Source organism: Coffea arabica, chromosome 2c (genome assembly GCF_036785885.1).
Source record: "Coffea arabica cultivar ET-39 chromosome 2c, Coffea Arabica ET-39 HiFi, whole genome shotgun sequence".
NCBI classification, from domain to species: Eukaryota; Viridiplantae; Streptophyta; class Magnoliopsida; order Gentianales; family Rubiaceae; genus Coffea; species Coffea arabica.
Genome location: NC_092312.1, coordinates 74,724,083 through 74,748,954, shown reverse-complemented (window position 1 = coordinate 74,748,954; position 24,872 = coordinate 74,724,083). Strand labels below are relative to the sequence as shown.

The following is a 24,872-nucleotide window of genomic DNA, read 5'->3' as shown; positions in this document are numbered from 1 at the left end:
TGTTCGCGACTTCATGTATATGATATGCAGGTTTGTATAATCAAGTTTATTTCTCTGGATATGAACATACTGCTAATGAATTGTAATAGGGCATGTCGAGTGATTTCCCCTATTATGACAACTCATCTTTAGGCCGAAGTGCTATATCAATTTGCCAGAAGAACAAGATGATATTATGCTAAACTCGCATGTGTAGATGCAGTTTAGCATGCCTAAAACTTGGCTGACTTTTAATGATGCCTAAATAATTAACCAAGAATAATCAAGGGCTTTCTTCTAAATGTCATGCACTACTTGATGGCAGCATCATTTACACTTCAATTGGTTTACTGGAGAAGGGTATCTAAAAAACGATAGATGGGGGTAGCACGGCAAATTTTATACGCATTTAAACTCTGGACTTGCAGTGTGAAGTTCTCTGTAAATGGATTTTCAGAGGCAAAAATTTGATTTATGAAGAATCTTTTCAAAACTTTCCATTCTTTAAAGGGGAAATACTAACCACAACCCCTCTCCGACTTCAGTCGTCCTGGTGAGTAGTGATTAGTGAACCAGTGAAATAACCAGCCAGCTTGCAACCAAGGGAATCAAAAGATTATCCTACATTTTGCATTTGAAGAAGAGACAAACATAAGCAACGGCAGATGCATCACAACTAAAAAGTAACTTAACGAAAGTTAGAAGATGGTCGGCTCGGCTGTCAACCATTTATGTGTAGAATTATAGTACATGCGTATAATATGCTGCAATACTTCCATGCCTGCCTGCAATAGCTAGCTTCTGGCAACCGAAGAATCAAAATAAATTAAGAACTCCGGCTTCCTATAAAAGATCATCACCTGTTAATGCCATATATTTCCCATGCATACGTGCTAGTATTTGGCAATTCAAGAGTCATAACACTGAACTCCTGACTCTCCCTACAAAACATCTTTGCCACCATTATCTAGCACACATTCATGGCATGCAGTAGCAACCAACGGCAATGCACAAAAGATGCCAACTGTCTGCATGTCTCATTTCCTATCCCTTTTGTTTGCTCCAGTCACAACTGCATATCTACCCAGAATAAGATCAGATAACAAAGACATGCATGATCTCCCTTCTTGACTGCTACAGATGAGAAGAGAAGCTCAAACAGTCTGATGGCTATTCTGATAATGATTTGCTCTTTCATCAGCTTGAAGTGGCAGATTCTTCTAGCGTTGCTTCCCTTGCAGATTTGTCAGGATTCAGTTTTAGGTGGCTTGATATCTTGGTAGTGTTGGAACATTCACAAATTCAGTTCATTTCCGATGGTTTCCTCCAATTCGATTGTTTCCCTTTATTTTTAGGGAGAATTGTAATTTTGATCCCCAATCTATAGTGTATGTGCGGAATTATCCCCAATCTATTTCGAAAATCAATTTTGGTCCCCAATCTATTCAATTTTGCGCTAAAGTAGACAATTGACGGAATCTCTTCAATTTCAACGGAACTAAGTCACGTGAGATCATGTGCCGGCGCCTAAACCTCCTTTTTCAATTTTTTAATTTCTAAAACACGTTTTTTAATATATTTTCAGCTTTCTCTTGCCTTTTGTCTTATTAAACAAAGACATGAAAAGGGTAATCTCACGATCCAAATTACTCCTCATGTTGGCCGCCGCCTTCAAATTCCCAGAACCCATAGCACGAGTAAGCTTGGCCTCCAAGTCCAAGTCTCGTTCTTGCCTCCATTAGTAATGGAGATAATCTGCAATCAACGCGAGAGACGGACCCAGTTCAACTCTCTTGCACAAACAACAGGAGCAGCAGCAGTACTACTTCATAAGCAGGCAAGCAAGCAAGCAGCCGAGAGAGAAGAGTGGATGATAATAATTGGAAATCAAAGGGATTATACGGACCAAATCATCAAAGGGATTATACTAGTAAGTATATTCTTTCCCTATTAATCATTCTTCACCATTGAACTAGAATGAGCATTCAATTGAACCACTAGTATATTATTAGTAGGTCATGCTTATAGTTGGAACAGACACTTCATCGGTGACTATAGAATGGGCCTTGTCTCTTTTGCTCAACCATCCCGAGGTGCTAGAGAAAGCTTGAGCTGAATTGGATGCACCAAGGAGATCTTGCCTTGGTTTTCGCCTAGCACAACGGGTGGTGGGTTTGGCCTTGGGATCTCGAATTCAGAGTTTTGATTGAAAAAGAATTGGCGAGGAGGAGATTGATCTGGCTGAAGGGACATGAGTGTCCATGCCAAAAGCCAAACCACTAGAAAAAACGTGTTTTAGAAATTAAAAAAATTGAAAAAGGGGTTTTAGGTGCCGGCATGTGATCTCACGTGATTTAGTTCCGATTGAAATTGAAGAGATTCCGTCAATTGTCCGCTTTAGCACAAAATTGAATAGATTGGGGACCAAAATTGATTTCGAAATAGATTGGGGATAATTTCGGGCATACACTATAGATTGAGGCCTAAAATTACAATTCTCCCTTATTTTTAATTGTTAATCTGGTACTTCTCCTAATATTCTTTTAACGTATCAGAAATTTGGAACGTCACGTATAAAGGATCCGCTCATAAACAAAACAAGTGCATAAATATTGGACTGTAGCATCCAATAAAATTTTCATTGTTTGTTCTACTTTTTTAACAGTTTTTTTTTTATTTTTTTTATTTTTTCCACTGTTACTTTAACATTCTCCTTGTTTATTTATAATCTTTTTTCCATTAATAATGATTTCAGGTGAATAGTAAAGGGATTCATGGATCCATTGTGGATGGTGAAACTTTAAATTTGTGCAGTTTCTTGAAGAATCTAGTTGCAATTAGCTAAGATTTTTAGGGCCACGATTAAAACAACTGTCAAGTTTGTTGACACAAAATCCTATTTTAGCACCATTAAATTCTCTTACAGCATTCCAAGATTGCCTAGTCTTGTCAACAAATTGCTCAATTTTATAAGAATATGGGTTTATAATGTAAGTACATTGTCATGCTTGCTTTTCACATATTCTTAAGATGTCTTTGGTTTTTTTTTTTTTTTTTGGGGGGGGGGGGGGGGGTAGGGGAAGGCTTGGAGGGAGGCTGGTCAAATGTATTATTTTAGCTTCTTGACAATCTTTTCTTTTTCTCACTTCGGAGTTGGCTTCTGATAAGATGGGATTTGTTTACCATTAAGCTACATAGAAAAGAGACAGAATTCAAAAACCACAATGTCAAATTACATAATATTCCACCAATAAATCAAACTGAAATAATTATGCAACCTGCAAATAGTAGTGTTTAAGCATATCCTTCTACCTGATTTTCTTGTTCCCTTCTTTGAGAGCAGAATTTGATAGGAAAAGTATAAAGCGTAAACCGAATAAAGATGGTCCAATAGTAAAAACATAGGGTTCCAAGTCTGTCTAGATCTTTAGCACAGGTATGGCTAAATTAGTTGAGAAGAGAAGATCTTGACAACATTAATTGTTGCATGACGACCAATGAAGCTCATATATGATTTCTTCATCAAAACAAAGGATTCAAAACATTATTCTTTGGTGATTTTGTAGTCTAAGTTGCAAGAAAAATATCACAATGTTGCATAGATCTATGGCCCGGTAGGGATGATCTACACATGAATGCAAAGAGATGAGAAGGATTATCTCTATCCAAGAGGTGATATTTCACTGCGAATGAAGAACAAGCCAGAAGGACCATCATCAGGCAGCAGAGCCAGCCTCACAATACTGTCAGCACCTTCTTCTACAGTCAATGTGCCGGATTCGAAGTTTATATCCGTTTTGACAAAACCAGGACAGACACTATTGATCTTGATGTTGGGATGCTTCTTTGCGACAACAATTGTGTATGCATTCATGGCTGCTTTCGAGACTGTATACGCAGACAGGAATGAAGGCCAGCCTTTGGCTTCTTTGGAACCTTCTTTTAAGTCTTTCAGGTATTGATTGAGCACCTCATCCACTCTCTCATCCGTAAGGTTATCGACATCAGTGAATATCCCTCTGGCCCATTCACTGGGTATATTCTGAAGAAAATTGAGCAAACTTTATGTAAGCTGTTTATGGGACTTACAGTTTTCCCTAAGAAATGGATACTTTATTGAGAAACTTGTCAATTGAAATCAGAAATCTCTAGTTAATGTAACTTCTAGATGTCCATTTGCTCAATGTTTTCGTGAATTTGAACTTCCTATCATAGTTCAAAGTCGCGGTCGGTCGCAGTGGCTGTTGTGATCGCGGCCCGAACCGTTCCACATCGGTTTCGGCATATTAGTCGCGATTTCGATGAGAGGCAAATTTTTGAAATATTTAATATTCAAAAAATTGTAAAAAATATGATAAATAAAAATAATTTAAAAATTAGTAAAAATAATAAAAATTTGAGTTGATTCTAAATGATTCGGTGTGACTCGACCGTCTCAACCCTTCACAGTGACTTCTTGACAAGTCAAATATCTCGAAATCGTATCGTTCCGATATCGTATCGGGAGGGTCTGAGACAGTGACGACTCGGCCGAGTTGTCGAGGAGTAGTTCCTATAGCATGTCAAATCCCACTATCTGTGGTTTATCAAAATCTGGAAGATAAAAGATTTTAAATTGGGAACCGGGGTGGCTTGCTTCAGAACAGAGTTAAAATCCTGAGGTCATCAGAGAACTCGATGCATGGATCCAGAATTATGTCCAAGGCATCTGTATGCTGTTAAGCAGCATCGTTGGTTCTTTTAAATTTTTGTGCCAAGGTTACTGCCCGGCACACAACAATGAAGAATCTACGTACTCGAAGAAATACAATTACAAGCAGATATCTACCTTTAGCTTTCCCGCGCCTGAGGAAACGTTGACAACTCTTGGTGATTGAGATAATTGGAGAAGAGGAACAAAGGCTTCAATCATTCTTTTGGCACCATAATAGTTTGTTTGGAAGCATTGTACTGCCAATTCATGAGTGTCATTGATCGAACTGCTCCAGTCAACTTTATTAGCTCGTTCCTGCATTGGGCAAAACGAAGGAAAACGTTCAGGTATTACAAGGACACCTATAAAAGAGCAGGTTTATTGACACATTGAAAGCTATAAAAATCATATTTTGCAACTAATTCCTGAGAATCTTAACTAGCAAGATGAGACAGGAAAAGAAAAGGACAAAGAACATGATCTCCATAAGGAGGAAAAAGCAGGAGATTTTGGGAAATTGAAAGAGGACCAGAATCTTGATGATTTAAAGGTAAAATCCAAGTTTACCTCTTCAACAGCACCAGCTGCAATCGCAGCTTTAAAAGCGTCAGAGTCTATATCAGCTCCAATAATTCCTGCATTATTCACCTGATCGATAAAACAAAAGAAAAGCCATGCATGAGCAGTTACAAGATGCTGAATTTGGCATTGGGTGAAATTATCTACTTATGCCCATCTTGTCACCAAAGGGGAATCAGGTTTTACAGAAAATCAAAAAGTCAGATATTGGAATTGGAGTTAGTCTGTCATACCAAGATATCAAGCCTTCCAAAGTGAGTCTTGATGAATTGAGCAAGGGAAGCAACGCTAGACGAATCTGCCACATCAAGCTGATGAAATAGCAAACGATCAGCAGAAAGACCATCAGAGAATTTGAGCTTGTGAAGAGCATCGAGTCCCCTCTTCTCATCCCTGGCAGTCAGAACCACAGTGATTCCTTTAGAAGCTAAGTGCCTGCACACCTCAAATCCTATCCCTTTGTTTGCCCCGGTCACAATTGCATACCTGCCCCAAAAACAGAGCAAAAATGCCAAAAAATAGAGGCCTCATCAAAATACTTTGGCCAAGAAAATTTATTGAAAGCAAGAATTTAAATGTAAGCACGTAGAAGTACCTCTTTGCTTCTGTCATGGCTGGTACGAGGAATCTAGATTTTTTTTCTTTTTTTTTTTTTGGCCAAGCAGTTCCTATAATTAAGCCTCTACTTCACAAGCATGTGTTTATATAGTATATACCCTCAAGAGCGGGTACAGGACCCAAGTTTTACCCAGTAGGATGAAATCCACACCTCAGTCTATAAAAACTATTTATAGACTTTATAGACTTCCTAGCTTTAAAATGACAATAAAGCCCATATTAACTTTATAAAAACTTATTTCAACATAAAACTTGTCATTCTCGTGTTTAAAAAAATCAATTACGAGTTTTAATTAATTGAAATTATTTGATACCCTCATCCTAATTATACATTGATCCGTTAGTATTTTCTAAAATTATACTTCAATCAACTTTGAAGTGCAACATGCCGAAAAGATAAAAACATTTTCTTAACACAATTTTAAAAAAATATCTCATCTTCTCTTGCATGATAAAAAGAGATTAAAAAAACCAATTAAAAGGAAAAACCAAATGCCATCAAAACGAATGAAAAAGTCAAAAATTTTAAGATCATTCATAATGATGTAAATTTTAAATCCAAATTAACAGCATTTGCTTTCACAAAAAAGGCTAATTTTTTATTTAAAGGGTTTCTACTAAGTTCGGTTAATGCTATGGCTAATTTTTTATGTAAATTAACAGCATTCAAAAAAAGGCTAATTTTTTATTTAAAGGGTTTCTACTAAGTTCGGTTAATGCTATGGCTTTTTGGTCAACTTAGTTATAAACGTATGGATTTAGATTGTGAAGGTGTGGATTTAGCTCCATCCATTTTTTTTCACAAATACAACTAATGAAGACCTAAAAAAAGGGCTCAATGCTATTCAACTAAACTGAAGTTCAAGTTGAACTAAGAAGCTTAAAAGAGCGATTCAAGGGCTTGAACTTGAAGATATAACGCTTCATACTCTTATTCAAGTCATTGAGTCTAGTGATGGTGGTTGAAGTGCAATCGAGTTGACATGTGATCCGAATCTGTTTTGTGTTTTAAATTCCTTATGTCGTTTGTTTATTTTGTTTCCAGCAATGATCAGTTGATTAATTAGAGTTAGTTTGGAGTTAATTAAGTCGTTAATTTAATGGAATAAAATAAAACAGCTAAGGTCATGTTGGCCATAGATGGAGCCGATTTAGGGTTTTTAGAAACTAGTTACGTGAGTTCTAGTTTGATTAGGATTTTTGAATCTTGTAAAGGTTATAAATAAGCCTTAAGTCATAAACGTTGTTTCTTACGAGCTAAGAAAGGAATTTTTCCAACAACACTTGGGTGTTAGCAACTCCCTTGTCTAAGAAATCCAACTTGAATACTTGAGAGATTCTTAAGTGTTCATCGACTTATCAACTAAGAAACACACGTGGTTGTAGCGTCTTCTACATTCAAACTCTAATTTGCTAAATTATTAGGTTGTGGGTTAAGATTCATCTTAATCCATAATCTCGTGATTTAGAAGGGTCAAGGGTTATTCCGCAAATTCAACTAAATTCTTCGTCCAGATCCGAGATTGTGTGAGATACCAGTTCAATCCATCTTGATAGGTTCGTATCAACAACAATACAATATATTTATTGTCATAATGTAATTGTAACAAATAATATAACAAATACAACAATCACATTAACATGACAAAATTACAATAGTCTTTCCCGCACAGCATGAGGACATCATAGGGTAACACAAAGCAAAGTCTGGTAGTATTAATTATAAGTTCGATAAATATTAGCTCAGTTGTTAAGTACAGTTGTTGATGTAAGAATTGTGTTTGATCGACAATATATAATTACCTCCATATTTTCATAATCTGCCTCTCGACGCATATCTTGATCCGTGATGGTCATCTGTATCGATACCATCCAAACTTCTGATTTAAAAAAATAACATACTTATTACAAGTTTAGTTTTTTTTTTTTGGCGAACACGATAGATTTTATTTTACACCTGCTCCTACTCTATATTAGGAGGAGAGGATGATCCAAAGGGGCCAAGGAGAAAATTCGAAAGCGATTGAACCATTACTAGTTTAGACAGGTGCTTACGCACTCGCTGGCGAAATTTTTCTAAAAAATCTTGAATTTTTAGAATGTAAGTCAAGGATTTTGATTCCTTGATCTATAACCAAGTAGAACTTTAAATCTCTCTTGGTTGTCTGGCCAACTATTATTATAAGTTCTCTTGGTAACTAACTATTCTACGCACTGCTGATGAAATTTTTTAGAAAATTCTGAATTTTTATAGTGTAACTAAGAAATTTGATTTCTTGACCTAAACTCAAGTAGAATTTTAAACCTCTCTTGATAGCTAACTATTAGGACTTAGGACTAGGTTTATTGCAAGTAGCGTCATGGCTGGCGTTGGCACTTTTCCGAGGATACGTTTGTAAAATCATTTTTACAGCGCCAAATTCCAATTTTTGCAGAGCCTAATAGGGATGGCGTCATGGCGCTGGTTAGCACTTTTCCGAGGATACGTTTGTAAAATCATTTTTACAGCGCCAAACTCCAAATTTCACACGGACTCTTTCGGTGGAAGGTCAATACCAGTGAACGATGGTACCCAGAATCCAACTTTTCAATGGTCCATCCAATGATTTTTCCTTCCCTCTCTCCGACCCGTCTAAATATCCACCTCAACTTTTTGTTTCTTGTACTCCACAAAGTTTTGGTCTGTTCACTGTCCAGGAGCTCCCAAAACTCCAGCCAATAATGCAAACTGAGAGTGACATATAAAAATATCAGTCCGGAAATGTGCTGAAGCAAACTCAGAGCCCACCCCAGAGGAAATTGGATTGTAATTTTGCATATCCTGAAGATTCTTGTCCAGTAAAAATCTTTGGCTTAAACTGCCCATTTCTGCACCACGCATTTTATATCTGCGGAAGATACTTGTCTTTATCAGTAATTAGTAGCCATGTCTCATCACGAATCAGACAGAAAGGCTTACAAATTGGTCACGTATCCTTCCTACAGGTAAAGTCAAGAGAAGTCTGCTAAAGCTATAATTATTACGTAAAGAGTCTTTGAGTCGCTAGAAAGGTGAGACAATTTTCTGGGAGAAGAACAATCCGGATGGCTTTTCCCCGGGGGGCAACAGGGCCAGCCATACGGGACTTTCTGCACCTTCTTCTGAGGATAAGACGCCTCTATGGTAATTCATATCAGTTTTAACATAGCCTGGGCAGACACAGTTGATCGTCAACTCAGGATACTTCTTAGCCACAATCCTCGTGTAGGCATTTAAGGCAGCTTTTGATAATGTATAAGCAGACAGAAAAGAAGGCCAGCCTTTGGCATTCAGAAAACCCTCTTTGAAATCTTTCAGAAACTCATTCAGTACTTCATCAATCCTGTCTTCAGTAAGGCAATCTGCATCGCTTAGTATTGTTTGTGCCCAATCATTCGCTACGAACTGCACCACCAAAAAAAAGAAAAAGAAAAAAGAAAACACAGTTACATTAATCTTGGACTGGAGCAAAATGTTTGCTTTTACAAGTTAGGTTGATTACCTTTAGCTTCCCAGATGAGGAGGAAACGTTAACAACTCTTCCTGAATCAGACAATTTGAGAAGGGGGGCAAATGCTTCAGTTGTGCTTTTTGGTCCGTAGTAGTTTGTTTTTAAGCATTCTTCCGCCAAATCATGAGCTTGAGTCGAAACCTCATTCCAATTAATGTATCCTCCTGGCTGCATATACGGGTCGGCAACAAAGTTGTAGTTACTTATTTGCTCTTTGAAAAATAGCCAACAAGTTCAGGCTTCCAAAGACATTGCATGGCATTTGATATTAGCATAAGACTATAGAGGAATACACTAGCGTCTAAACTTTGTAGCAGAGAAATAACTATTCAAAGGTCGGCTCACCACGTGATCAGCCAAAGAATCAAGAGCATTGCTATCCACTTTAACACCAAGAACAGCTGCATTGTTTACCTGCACAAATTTTCTTTTTCACTTTGGTTATGTTCTATAGAATTAATTTCAATAATTTTAATGCACAAATCCTTCCACAAGAACATAATGGGATCATTGAATACGTCAAATCCTCCTATAATGGCCCTCCAACATCACTGCTATCCCCAAATCCTCCAAAATTGCCTGTGCTTCAAGGATTCAGAGCAGCTAAATTTGTCACCTTACACAATATTTCTAAGAAACATGAAATATCCATGCATGCAGCACAAATGATAATACGCAAAGCTCTATTAATCCCCTCTGATTAGGTTAGATCATGGTCGATCACACCTTAGACAAGTAACATGCAAATGTTGGTTTAGATTTTTAAAAACAGTTTAAGATGATTGATTGTGCATAAGCGAAAGACAGAATTTCCCAGAATGCTTGAAAATTTTGAAGCATCTGTGCTACTGCGGACATTTTTGGTACAAGAAATAATGAAAATGCGTCAGAACAATGCCTGAATATTCCCTGAAGTCCTTTCACTTCTTTTATATTAGCCCTCATTCTACATCTGACGATCATTCAGCCCATTGATCAACTTCCTTTAGGAGTTTCATCTCCTTTCCCCTGGACCTGGAGTTAACTTAATCCCATATGTATAAATCAAATTTCTAGTATTGTAGCTGCTGAACTCATGACCATAATCTGAAATACAATAGCTTTGAAAGATGCTCCATCCATCGGGTTGAGCTTTAGAATGGAGCAATTGAGTGCTGTATCATATTTATTTTGGCACATGAGAACAGGGGAATGATATCACATAAACAGATTCAAGTGAAACATGAAAAAAAAAAGTAAAGAAAGAGATAAAATAAGCATGCTTAGCTTAACTCTTCAATCAAATGCACTGTTACACAAGCATAAAGGTATAGCTGGAGTATAACCAATTAACCATAAGTAACTAAGCCAGAAAAATGCGCAATTTTAGTTTTAAAAAAAAAAACCCAGTTTTGAACCAACAAATCTAATATAAGGTGCTTGGAAGCTCAGGAAAGAGAGAAAATACTGCGAAATATACCAATATGTCAAGCTTCCCAAATCGGGTCTTGATAAAGTCTGCCAGGGAAGCTATACTTGAAGGGGCCCCCACATCCAGCTGATGAAAAATGACATTATCACAAGAAGCCCTGGCCTTGAGACTTTGAACGGCTTCAATACCCTTTTTTTGGTCTCTAGCAGTTAAAACCACCATCACCCCTTTGGAAGCTAATTGCCTACATATCTCTAATCCTATCCCCTTGTTCGCTCCTGTAACAACTGCAACCCTGAGAGAAAACCAACAAAACCTGATTGGTCAAAAACTTCCAGTAGCATTCATAAAAACATGCAAACAAACACGCTATGAACTTTTCTGAAAGATATATAAATTTTTGAAAAGGGAGATATTAGTAACCAGGAAAGATATGCAAACTTGGCAGCGATCAACCTGTATTACAGTGTCACAAAGTACAGAGATTCGTGGTTCTTTTTCTGGACGAATGCATGGTTTTGGAGATATAGGCTTTGATGAGGAAGTGAAAACTGAAATGCTGGGCAAAGAAAAACATAAGGTGGTACCTCTTTGTTGAAAGAAAAAGGGCTGATTCTGCCATCCTGTATAAGGGCTGAGAGTCTTGGGAGGTGCGTGCGTGTCTGGGACAGGTGTTTGAAGTCGATGACATTTGATTACTCATTCCCACGACTCCACTCAGACTATATGTTCGGAATCTTTTCTGCGTTTGGAATTTTGTGAAGGAAAAAAGTTAACTATAAACAATTCTGTTTATGAGATACAGAGACAGAGTGAGTACTTGCTGGTCACCAAAATCGTTACTCGTATCGAAGTTCTTACTGAGTAAAACCCATCCTTCGACCTGCATCAACAGGTAAATGGAGAGCAAGATATCTTGATTTTCAGTTTTCATCAAATTGGGTCTCGTGGATTTTTGGGTTTGCAGATTTTTTTTGCCTAGCCTGGTTAAGAACAGCCTCTTAAAGCAGGCAACTGGTGCACTCTATGAATTATAATCGAGAGTCTCGGTCACCGGTGTGGATCGTTAAAAGAGCAAGTGAAACATCATTATAATTTCTCAATTAGAAAAGAAAAAAAATGTTAACACCATGAAACTTATAAATCACCGGAGTACTGATCATTTCGTCGTTCAAGTTTCAACCATAAAATACATGCAGAAAACAACAAAAAGCATCTTAAATTTTCTTGAGGTATGTCAAGAGATAATTTATTCTATCGCATGTGATCATTAAAAAACTTGAAAAGTACAAAGTAATAAAAAAATGCTAATAAATAGTTAGAGATATAATAATTTTTTCGATGACCTTGACAACTAGCTGATGCATCCTAGTCGCCACCATCTAATCATTGTACTTCTCTACCAACATATATATTTGAGCTTTCAAAAAATTGAGTATGCAATTATATATAGACCTCTAGATTTACACCTGTTGCAAAATATTCAAGTTACTAAATTGTTGGATGCCTCATTCTGTTGGAGACAAAGCTTCGGCACAAGTTTTTTGAAGGGAACAGATTTTAGATTTATGTACTTGGACCCTTATAGCATGTTACAAGTGTTTTAATACAGATAATAATTATTTTTTTTTTAAAAAAAAAAAGTCTTCTAGAAACACAAAATGATAAATTACTTGTTAAATCTTCTTGAATCCTTTCAAGAAATTTATTCATGTTTCAAACGCTACAATAAATCATTTCAGAAATTAATTCCAAATAAAGCTATTCATCCTTCAATCATTATAATTTAAATCATTGAAAATTGAAAACACCCAATTCTGAATTCAGCCATTGCAAATTCTTCCCACAACTTAATTAACACCATGTTCAACCTAACTGTATGGTTGCAGCCACTGATCACCATCGATGAAAGAAATATTCAGAAAAGGTGTAGCTTGTGTATCATTGAGCTTTTGGGCATAAGGCACCCTTAGTGTTGTATTAGCTCCATTGCCAGAACAATTGTACTCCCCATAGAAAACAGTCCTGCATGCATGTATACATACGGCATATTAATTTCTTGGTTAATCATAGATCGATTCAACAGCAAAAATTACTTAAAGAAGGTCGCAAAATGAATAATGGTAATGATCAAAGGGTTATGGCAGCAGCAGCTAGCCCCTTCCGTACTGGTCTCTGGAAGGATCATTGAAGTCATTCCATCCCTCAGAAGCAATGATGTCAGACATAGAAGTGTAAGCAAACACAACAGTGGAGAAGGGCCTCCACGCTCGTCCCAGCCAGATTCTTCCTGTTCCTCCAATGCTGCAATTCACGAAAGCATAGCCACTGTTTTCGTCCTTGGAAGCTCGCCCATGCGCCGTCACTGCTCCGGTTATCGCCCTTGCTCCTACTGCCACTGGGTTCGCTATTGAGGTTAACTGGCAATTCTGGTTGATTATGCTCAGCAGTTAGCTAGGAAGGTGAACTTTTTTAAACAATTACTAGATCTCTTGATTCCAGATGTATGTATTAAACGTTTTGCTTGCTCTGTCCGTCTCATTATGATATCCAGTTTTGTAGACAAAGAAAATGCCTGAGCCATAGAATGTTCCTGTTAAAATGCTTTACGCACACAAAATATAAAAAGTGGTACTAGATTTTCTAAATTTTACAAATAAATATCAGTTTGATGTAATGTCAAGAACGTTAACATAGGTGAAAAAGGTTTCAGACTGAATTTATGGTGACTTAGTTTATCTTTGAAAAAGAATTTTTCCCGAGCATGGTATGCTATTGACATTTAACATGGCAAATCACAAACTTTAATTTGCACACTTGGTAGTCCTAAGCTGGAAAAAATTTGCAGTGAGGACACAATTAAAAATAAAGTTTTTTTAGTCCTATAATTAGTATTGAGCAATAACAATATTCACAAAGTGAATATCAAGTAATAACCCGTATAACCATTAGATAAGACGAGGAAATCTCAATGCCTAGAAATGCAATTTGTTTTTGGTTTAGCGGTAGCACGTGCCCACACTGAACATTGAGTAAATCCACCCCTGGTCACAAGGTTTATTTATGTACAAGTTCTAAACCAGATTCACCCCCATAATTTACCTTTTAATACAATCTGTTCAAGCCATTTTACAGAAGTTGACCAAAAAAAAAAAAAAGAGACAATTAAGTTAGTAATTTGTGGTAGTCCTTGCACATTGCAAATGCATCAACCATCATGCACGAATGATAAAAACAATCAATTCGAGATGGTGGTCACAATTATTACCTCATAAAATGATTTCCCATTGCCAAAGACGAAATCAATGGAGCCTTGTATGTAACATTCTTTAAAATAGTGGCGGCCTCGGTCATCATGCAGGGTGTCCTGCGCTCCAAAGAACCCACAACCCCAGAAGGCCGCTTGGTCTCCCGCTATTCTCATCGCTACTGCTTGTGCTCCCATTGCTCCCGGACCAGGTATAGGGGCCACGTTCTATATCTCGTGTGATAATGCTATTAGGATTAGGAACCTTGCCTAAACTTGGTACTTTAAATAGTCGTAGTAATTGTCACTGTACTTACATTTTATTTAGGGAAATCCCCTGTAGTTTTGTATTTTTTAATAACCTTCCTATGATGTTGTGCATAACTCTCTCGTGGTTTAGATTAAAGTGTCAAAGTGACGAAAATAGTTATTCGTTACAGAACTTTTAAAAATATCGAAATTACCCTTATAAATACATGACACACTGACTCCGTATGATTTTTATATTTTACCATATAACCTCCTTATGGTTTAATGTTTTATCATATAATCTCTTTATAGTTTTTAAAATATACACATAACCCCTCTTGGTTAATAAATAATTTTCAGCTTTACATAAGGGTATTTTTGACATTTTAAGTGACTCTGTTACGAATGATCATTTCTGTCACTTTGACAGTTTAATCCAAACTATGAGAAGATTATATATAGTTTTTGAAACCATGTGAGGATTATGTAAAAAAATACTAAACCACAGGAAGGTAAAGTGTAATTTGCCCTTTTATTTATGCAGAAGTATATATTAACTTTTTTGTATAATAGGGCATTAGGTAAATAAGTGTTACATTATACAAATGAGAGGAGTGGGAACTATGCAATGAAATTATATATAGTGATTGAGGAAATTACTGACCATGAAACTTATGTTCTTGGCTATGAAGTTGGCAGCAAAAACTTGAACGGAGCCGCTGTAAAATGTGCCATGCGAAGAATTGGCTGTATCATTCCACACAATTGCCGTGGACGTAAAGCCTTGTCCTTGAAAGGTGATGTTTGGTTTTGTTTTCGGAATGATAACTTTCTCGCTGGACTTGAGAATGGATCGTGCGATCAGTATTTGAGTTCCAGGAAAAAATAGTTTTGATTTTCTTTAGGGTAATTTACTAATAACCCAATTTTACTTTTGCATATTCCCACATGACCCTATAATGTTTCAAGATACCCACGTAACACCTTCTATGATCTTATGTAATTGGAAAAATGAACGAAAAGTACATTTGATGATGGCAATTGACACAAATGAGCTCCAAAAATGTGAAACTATAATATCTACATAGCCCCTTATAATTTTACATAAATAGCCACTTAACTCCCGTATGATTTTACATATACCCACATAATTAGTTTCCCGGTGAATTTATTCAAAGCAGTAAGTAAAATTAAGTAAGAGTAATATTGACATTTCAACTAACAACATTAGAAAAGTAGCTTTCCATCAAATTTCTGCTGTATATAAAACCAAGGGGGTTTATGTGGATGGTTTAAAATGTTAGGGGCTCATAGAATAATATGTGAAACTACAAAGGGGTTACTAGTAATTTATCCTTTCTTTTATTGGAGCCAAACCAGGGTTTGCTTATAGGTTTATCACTTATTTGAGCTCAATTAGATAATCGTCCAATTGAGTATTGTTTACTTATTCACTAACACAACAATATTACCGAAGTAAGTAATTAAACACTTAAACCTACCACAGATTTGAATTTTCATTAACGCCCAAACTATTAAAAAGCTACACTAATTACCTCTTTGTGGATAATTATCTATTTTTGTGTCCCTTGTCCTTTGGCCTTGAGGCTAACGTGTGCAATAATAGCAAATGCACACAAATATTGAAACAAGGGCAAATTCTACTTTACCCCCCTGTGGTTTAGCGTTTTTTCACATAATCCCTCTATGGTTTCAAAAGCTATACATAACCCCCTTATGGTTTGGATTAAAGTGTCAAAGTAACGAAAATAGTCACTCGTAACGGCGTCATCTAAAATGTCAAAAATACCCTTATGTAAGGCTGAAATTTATGTATTAACCAAGGGGGGTTATGTGTATATTTTGAAAATCATAAGGGGGTTATATGGTAAAGTATTAAACCATAAGGGGGTTATATGGTAAAATATAAAAATCATAGGGGGTTAATGTGTCATGTATTTATAAGGGTAATTTCGACATTTTTTGAAGTTCCGTTACGAGGGACTATTTCCGTTACTTTGACACTTTAATCCAAACCATGAGGGGGTTATGTATAGCTTTTGAAACCATATGGGGGTTATGTAAAAAAGGGTAAACCACAGGGGGGTAAAATATAATTTACCCTTGAAACAAATACGTGAAGCTGTTTTGAAGGCAAAAATATTGAAACTAATAGGACCTTCAACATTCATTCGACTAAAAGTATATATCTTCATTCCTACAACTATAAGAATTTAAGTTTTAAAACACCTCTCTTGATCAATATATTTTAAAACACTTGTTAATTCAAGAAGTTATGTAACCATGCTAACAACGCAAATTAAAGACGAAAAGAACCAAACTAAAGCCCGATGGGGGACGTTTTGAAAAGCCACTTACAAGTAAATGCCATTATTTATCCATATTATAGTCCTTTTCGAGCTGAGAACTTCAACAGCATCGACAGCAGCTTGGACGGTAGTGAAGTTGCAGCAACCATTATGATCAACACATATTGTGGATGTTGCGTTGGTAGCTGGAGGGGGAAAATCAGGTGGAAAATCATCACAGATTGACACTATTTTCCTTTTCTTGTCATCGTGATGATGATGATGACCTCTATTATAACCAAGCATCAGATCAATCGGAATAACGGTGGATGACGAGAGAGTTTCAAGGGTAATAAGATCGTTAACATACTCAAGGATCAATAAAGGTGCATTCCTGAATTGATTGGATGATAAAATAGCAATGAGGCCGATGAAAAGGATTAAGGATATGCCCTTAGGATTCATTGTTCATTCAATATTCTGTCTAGCCAATGTTAAAACACAAATTTGAAAGAGCCTTGTATTTAACATGAATACTGGATTCAGATCGGACTTGTAACTTAAGGGTTGGTGGCATGTCTTGCAAATCACCCTGCTGGTCGATCTGGTCCCCTTTCTTGCTGGAATTCATGTGCCACATTCACCAAACTTTACACTAATGCCATCTTCATGCCTGCAATTATAAGCTGGTGGATGGAGTTCGAAATCCCATCATCTGTAGCCTTAGTCGTATATAAAGTTCAGACTAGAATTACTAATGGTACGTTTCTCATGTCCTCGAATAAGAAATAGTCTCCCTGTTTGGTTAACAAGTTTGCTAGGATAACTTTGTATTTTTATTTGAGTTTGGAATTTTTTGTCATCCTTGAACTTGAGTCAATCAACTTCAACTTCGACTGCGGCAAATAAATGACAACAAATACTCATAATTTGTGAAAAATTTTCTATTAATTACATGCTTGAACATGTTTACAATTTTCTCTGTACTTGAAATGTTCTTGGAGAAAGCATGTCGTTTGAAAGTCATTTGATGACGGATCCAATCTAGTGCTGCACTTGTAAACATATGGTATATTTATTACATTATCATACATCACTCACCATTATTTTTGCTTGTAACATGTCACATAATTATGATCATGTACTTAATTGAATATATCACATAAATCACTTCATAGTTCATAACCAGACTATATATAAGCTTATTCAATTTTTTAAATACTATATTCTTGGCAACACTGAAATTAAGGTAACGTGCTGTTACCAAGATGAAATTAGGCCAAATTATACTTACACCTGAAGTTTAGTACACTTTACCTGAAGTGTAAATTGTTGAGAAAGTTGCTTTGGCTGGATATGTATGTCGCAATGAGAAGCAAGAGCTTTTTTTTTTCTTCCCTGTGAGAGAAAGAAGGAAGAGATCCTTCCCTGTGAGAGAAAGAGCTTTTGAGTTTTGAGCAACATTACCAGCTTCCTAGAAATAGATCCTTTTTTTTTTTATGGAGACAATGCACAACTGCACCCACCCAATCTACGATCCACAGTTTTCAAACTCGGGATAGAACTTGAATCAATAAGCTTTCTGTTCATGGTTGAACTGGGTCAATGATATAATATTTTTTTAATTATTTTAATATTACATAATTAGGATGACATTGAAATATTTTTAAAAAATATAATGAAAAATGGTTCAAAAGTCTGGTTCAAAAATACTACTAGTTATGGATGACACGAGTTCATGACTAGCTTAGTTCTGTTGAGCTGACAAATATTGGGTTAAAATTAAACGTACTTGAAGGATCAGTGCACTCTTTTTAGCAGTTGTAGCAGAATGATAATGGAAGAACTCCTGTTAATTTAAATAGTTATTTATAACCCCATTAGCTCAATATATTAGATGCCAGGACAGACAGAAAGCCTTTTACATCAGCTTGGGCTATTTTTACAGTTCTCAGGATCAAATTGCAGCATTTGATTGGCTAAATCAAAAGAGACACGAGTCCCCTGCAGTTGCCAAGTCCCAATTAGTGTGAACTGGCGGAATTTGGTTGGACTGAAGGCCAAGCAGTATTTCCCGTCGGTACCAATGGGCATCATTATTTGGTTGGCATCCAACCTAAGAACTTCATGACCTGTAACCCCAGAAAACTGGAATATGATCTCTGGAACTTCCAAGTACCATTCGGGTGAGGAGATGTTGTAACAGGTATCAAAAAATTGCTCCCCCGGCAAACGACTTAACCATTGGCTATGCCTAGTAAAAGTATCACGGAATTGGTTATAGAATTGGAGAGGAAACATAGATATACTTGTTCCCGAATCTACCACTGCTCCAACCCGGCCATCTGAGTTAGTCAGAGACTTAATCTCCAGAAATTCCCATCTCACATACACACCAGTAAGGTTCACAGCGTAATATATTGGTTGAATATTTTGGAGAAGAGGGGTTCTGAAGGTGAAGTCATCAGGTATAGGCAGGGAATTGAAGTATAAACTCGTGGCTACAGAAGCAGTATGACTTTTAGGACAGAAGCTAAAACTAGTAGCATTCATTTGATAGATGAAGGAGTAAGTGTTGGGTCCAAAACCCAGAATTCCAGTGAACTTCTTACCTATCATACTTGCTGGAGCCTTTTCTGCACACCCAAACCGAAGATTTTCCACAAGGACTACGTCGCCACCCTCTTCACCATGGGTAGTTGTTACTTTCTCGTAGGCAAGAAAACCTTCAGCTTCTGTGGAATCACGATACATAACTTTAAACTCACACTTGTTGTTACCATCCATATCACAACCCCAGAAAAGGCCTTCATTGCCTGGACACTCATCCTCCATTCGACAATCCACTTGACGATATGATGATGAGCGGGAAGGATTATAGCTGAAAGTAGGGCAATTATTGCATGGCTGGCAATCCCACCATACGAATCTAGAGCCAGTGTCTATGATTAGGTGAGCTCTCTGTGGTGGATTCCCTATGTCCATAATCCCCACATAAGACGCACTCTCGTAATAGTAAGGAATATCAACCACCGGAGAATCAGTTAATGATGTCGACAACCATTCAAACCTTTTGGCATTACGAGCCAGGCGAAACAGAATCAGAGAGCGATAATCTTCATAGCCTGATTTGAGAAAGATGTCAATGTCGTAGACAGGGATATAATTGCCCTGGAAAGGGGATGACGAGGAGGAGGTGGAGGTGGTGGTGGTGGTGGTGGCCGGTACCTGGATAGATTCTTGTAGTAACTGGCCAGCATCAAAAGCCATGAAATCTTCTATGGCTTGTATGGTGTCATGGTGGTTTAGGCGAACTGTTTGTGTATGTTGGGATTCTGGAAAAGAAATGCAGTTGGTTGATGGTAAAAAGAGCAAAAGGCATAAGATGAGAAAGAAGGCAAAGAAAGCCATTTCTTGTCTAGCGTAAGCTTTCGGTTCTTACTTCTTAACCAGGCTGCCATACAGCACATATATAGAGGTCCAAGAACTTCACCCACTCGTTAACTTAATTATTCTGGGAAATTAGTTTAATCGTAACTTTCATAACATGCATTTACCCTCGTGATATATTGATGTTCGACAAGGACTAAATGTTGGACGGGTTTTCTTGATTAATTTCAAAAGGTGAGTTCTAATTGATTTCTGTGATTTTACTTTCTGGTCTCATCCCCTTTTTTACAGTACTTCTCTTCTGCATGTAAGCATTTGCTCCATTGAGTTCTGCAATGTCTGGCATACACTTTGTTGGATTAGGAGGTCCGAATTCATTATTCAAACATCGATTTTTTTACATATTACCACTTACAAGATGCAAACAATGGTCTCAAAAGTCGTTTGTCAAACATCTACTGACACATTTTTCCATTTACCACTAACGTTCAAACCCCAAAGGAAAAAGAAGACTTAACTAAAATGGTTAGTAAATTGCAAAAGTGGATGTTCAATTGAAACACGAAAAATAAGAAGATATGGCCACCATAATATATCTTGAACAATAACGATGGATGCATGCTCGCGTTTAGCTTGATTGACAAGCAAAAGATGGCTGTTAAATGAAGATTCTCGAGCTCATAGTAGGAAAAACACCTAACCCTGAGGAAATAAAGCACCACCTATAGCCAGTAATAGTTAGTTCTCTCACTGAAGGATAGTGGCATGTGCTCTTGTCATCTTTAATAGTCAGTTAAACATGTTATTCATGGTCCTGAATTTCTTAAAATTCCTCGGTTCTTATTTGGAAAACTCATATAGTTAAGATTGTTAATAACCTCAAAAAAAAATATATGGGGTTTTGGTGTTAATCTTCCAACAAAATGGTTTGGATTGAAGCATGTAAACTTGATCTTGTCTTGTGTACATTTTTAATCTAGGTCATACGAACTACTCTCTATGACAATGTACTAATGTGCGTGCCTAGAATTACTTATAATACGAATTTTCTTTTGACGGATTGAAAACAATAAACGGTTTAGGGACGGAAGTAACAGTCTAAAAAATTTTGATCCGGAGATGGCTGATAGCAAATTATTAATGGGTACAAGTATGACACCACCGCTTGAAATGTTTGTTTGCACAATGATCTTGAAGCTTCAAATTCTTGTAGCCCTCCTAATTTATTTGTAGTCCAACACTTCCAGCAGCAACAAACTTACTTTTTTTTTTCTTTTCCTTTTTATGCGGATTTGTTTATGTTATGTTTGCGACCATTTCCTTGACACATTTTTTTTCCGAGGGAAAATTTTGAATTTAAGATTTCCTACTTACAAATCCTTTTCACCTTATCACCTAATCCAAATTTTTCTTACATGCTTAGTTGCTTCTTAGCAGTTTGATTTCGATGGCATTATTTAACTGAAATTGGAGCGAGATAAGCTTTAGTGTGCATTGAGGACCAGAATAGTCTTCGTACTTTGCATGAGTAGGATTATTTCCAGATAAGCACAATTTTGACCGGAAATCTTTAATTTTTTTGTGCGAGAAAGAAAAAAAGATACAGAGACTGCCTGCATATAATTAATTACCAGAAAACGAGTTTCTTTTCTTACTCATCTGTACATGTTCTTACTATTTATAGTTTTCATGTTTGGCGCGTGGAAACCTGTTGAAAGCTTTTCCATGCGAAAAAGATAGAGAGTATAATTACCATAGAAGCAGCTTGACTCACAGACACTTTTCAACATAATTGGAAAACTGTAACAAGATTTGGAGAAAATATTTATGATTTTGGATTGTTGTGCATCTGCCACTCTTTCAGTGGAGAGTTAATTAATAGTAGATAAGTGATTTTTTTTCTTTCTAGTTTCTTCCCCTCCATAGTTTTTACCAAATACTAAAAAAGGAAACATGAAAAACGAAGTGGTAAATGCTTAGTCCAACGTGTACAGTGCGTATATATGCATAGCCAAATAATAGACTAAGAGTCTAGATCAACACGTAAGAAATTTGATATAGTACCGTCGACATAGACTTTAGCATGTAAAAATATGGATAAATGGTCCTCACTTAGTTAGCTTCTTCCATTAAACCATAAGATACAAACCCCCAAAAAAGAAACTTTAACTACAAAGGCAAGTGGAAGTTGATCGTCTGAAGCAGGAAGAGGCAAAAAGATATGGAGACTGCCCTGCAGACTGGAATATGTTTCATTTCCAATAGTAATAATGGATGTGATGGGATGCAAACTGCATGTTTATAGCTTGAGATCCATCGACATAATTTGGATACAGTGGTCCTAAATCCTAACTTTTTTGTCAAACATATTTATAGTACTAGCGTCTTCCATTTTAGCCATACGATGAAACCCCAGAAAGGAAGGCTTAATTAACTACAAAAACGACTAGAATATTGCAGAAGTGGAAGATGATCATTTGAACCGGCAAGAGTCAAAAAATAGAGATATGGACACTGTAATACGTTTTCTTTTCCAATAATAATGATGGATGTGATGGGATGCGAGTTGCATATTTATCTTCAGCTTCATCGACAAGCAAAAGATCAGCTAACTGTTAGCTCAAATGCTGATTCTCGGCTTGCATTCATGGGTAAACATTTATTTTATTGTAACACGTATGTTCTGATCCTAATGATACATAACAGCCCTCTAGTCTTGAATTAGAAACCTAGAGATTATTTGTGAACAAAATATTTGCCCTTAAATTCGGATGGTATCCAAATTAACGATAAGAATAATATATGTAGTCTATCCTACTTAAATGCTATAATTTGAACTATTTCTCATCTCTAATTACATGTGTTGTGTCAATTTTTTGAATAGTTTCTAGGCAGGATCAATATTTTCAGAATCGAATCGGACTGGTCGGTTCGACCGATTGGAACGCGAACTAGACATACCACCAGTCCGGTCTAGTATCAAGCCCAGAAGTTAATGAAAAATCGCTAGAAACCGGTCGAACCATATAAACCGTTAAAAATCGTACAAGCCGTAACTCGGCGGTTTTTAAATTTTTAAACAAAATGTCAAGAATGAAGCTACTCAAATTCAAACCTGGATCTCCATGTTCACATAAGACAATCTTACCACTAGACCACAATCATAAGACAAATTCAGTTCTGAGAATACTTAACTTGACTAAAAAATAGATTAAAAAAATGAAACCCTAACATTAAGAAAGAAACAGCAGACACACTTTTCTTTCAATACATCACTTTCTCGGCTTTAGGCTTCAAGGGCAATGGCTCCTCCAGTTCTCCTCTTGAATTTTTTTTTCAATTTTTTCTTCTTAACCCATTCAAACCCAAATATCCACAACAAGATTTTCTCAAGCCTTCACCATTATTATTAGGCTATCATTTTTAGCAGATTGTAGATAAGTTGGAAATTTCAACTTTCACAAGATATTTGAGACTCAAGAGCTTTTCCTGTTTTCCATCATCTTAGTAAGTTTAATTTTTCCCTTTTCAAGGTTTTTGTTTTCTAATTATTATCTTTAGCCGATTTTTTTGCATTTTCTTCTTTTTTCCCCCAATTTTCATCTATTTCCCCTAATTAATTTTTGTTTTATTTTTATTTGATTAATTAAGGATGAAATTATTAATCATTAATTATTTTGCAATCATATTTGGAGAAGCTATTTTTTGGGTAAAGTATCAATTTAATAAAATTAGACATGGATGAAGTATCAAATTAATAAATTTTGTATCAATAATTGTTTTGTTTTTTCTATGCTATTTATTGTGTTTTTATTGCTTTTTCTATGCTGAAGTAATTAGTCTACCGAATGCTCATTCATCTTGAATTTTATAGGTTTCACTGAAGCAACAAAATTAAAGACATGTTAAAGTTGATTTGTGAAAGTTGTCAAACAAAAGCTTAAAAAAAAGTGCCAAATGATTTGTAATATAACATGTTAATTAGTGATGTTTAGTAGCAATTTATTTTTTATGTGTTTGGTTGTATCCTTGTTTTTCAAAATTTTTTGGTTTTTTTTTTTTAGTTTGAGCACTTAGATTTATATTTTTATAATAAAATTTTAACTTTTTCAAGTTAAGTTGATGAAATTATGAAGGTGGTGTTGTTGCTTATCATGCCACTGATGGAAGCTTGTTATTCAAATGGTTTGTCTTGAATATGAGTTGGACTTTTTAAGGATTGTAAAAGAATTTCATATTTATTTTTGTATTTTTATTTGTGATAATTAGTGAACATTTGGATTGTATCTATTTATGTTTGTAATGAATTTATGAAAACTTGTGGTGAATTATGATATTTTAATTATATTTATCATTCCAGGTTTTATGTATAAGTTTTAGGAAATTTGTTATTATCTCAACTTAAATTTAGTTATGTTGGTGAATGCATTTTAGAAACTTAAGTTATTAATAACCATATTAAATTGTACATTAGCCGTCAAGTTCAAGTGTAGAATGAAGACCTGTGAAATACTTAATACTAAAGTTGCAAAAAAAAAAGCAGAAAACCGGTGTACCAGCCGGATCAGTCGGACCGCGAACCGACCCCCTCTTCGATTCGCTGGCCGGTCCGAGTTTAAAAACATTGGGCAGGATAGGGTATGGGTATATCAACAAGTATGTCTGCAGACAAGAAAAAGTTGGTTTTGAGCTTATTGTAGGATCAATGTGCTCTGGCATCAACAATGCAACTTGAAGAATAAGGGCAGCATTGGATCCCGTTAAAAGAAAGTCTAATGATATTAGCATGCTGAAATAAACAGGATTTGTTATACAACAAGCATATTTTGTACCCAAAAAAAAAACATAAACAAACACTTGATAAAAA

At 36.1% G+C, this 24,872-nt stretch overlaps 3 protein-coding genes across 3 annotated transcripts; all 3 read right to left on the bottom strand.

The window, feature by feature from the left end:
• Positions 1 to 3,459: 3,459 nt before the first annotated feature.
• Positions 3,460 to 11,531, bottom strand: LOC113724692 (uncharacterized). Its single transcript, XM_027247570.2, has 10 exons — positions 11,398 to 11,531; positions 10,859 to 11,105; positions 9,745 to 9,813; positions 9,391 to 9,567; positions 8,914 to 9,293; positions 5,847 to 5,936; positions 5,485 to 5,737; positions 5,240 to 5,320; positions 4,808 to 4,987; positions 3,460 to 4,021 (listed from the first exon to the last, which is right to left on the bottom strand). Exons 1-10 carry the CDS (start codon positions 11,511 to 11,513, stop codon positions 3,641 to 3,643), a joined length of 1,974 nt encoding a protein of 657 aa, XP_027103371.2. The 5' UTR covers positions 11,514 to 11,531; the 3' UTR covers positions 3,460 to 3,640.
• A 1,003-nt stretch (positions 11,532 to 12,534) lies between these two features.
• On the bottom strand, positions 12,535 to 17,087 carry LOC113728026 (probable pectinesterase 8). The gene is made up of 5 exons (XM_027252488.2): positions 16,686 to 17,087; positions 14,971 to 15,142; positions 14,079 to 14,285; positions 12,980 to 13,239; positions 12,535 to 12,835 (listed from the first exon to the last, which is right to left on the bottom strand). The coding sequence occupies exons 1-5, from the start codon at positions 17,078 to 17,080 to the stop codon at positions 12,682 to 12,684; spliced, it is 1,188 nt and encodes a 395-aa protein (XP_027108289.1). The 5' UTR covers positions 17,081 to 17,087; the 3' UTR covers positions 12,535 to 12,681.
• Positions 17,088 to 18,541: 1,454 nt separating this feature from the next.
• Positions 18,542 to 19,885, bottom strand: LOC113724691 (protein ASPARTIC PROTEASE IN GUARD CELL 1-like). Its single transcript, XM_027247568.1, has one exon. The coding sequence runs from the start codon at positions 19,883 to 19,885 to the stop codon at positions 18,542 to 18,544; it is 1,344 nt and encodes a 447-aa protein (XP_027103369.1).
• Between the last annotated feature and the right edge of the window lie 4,987 nt (positions 19,886 to 24,872).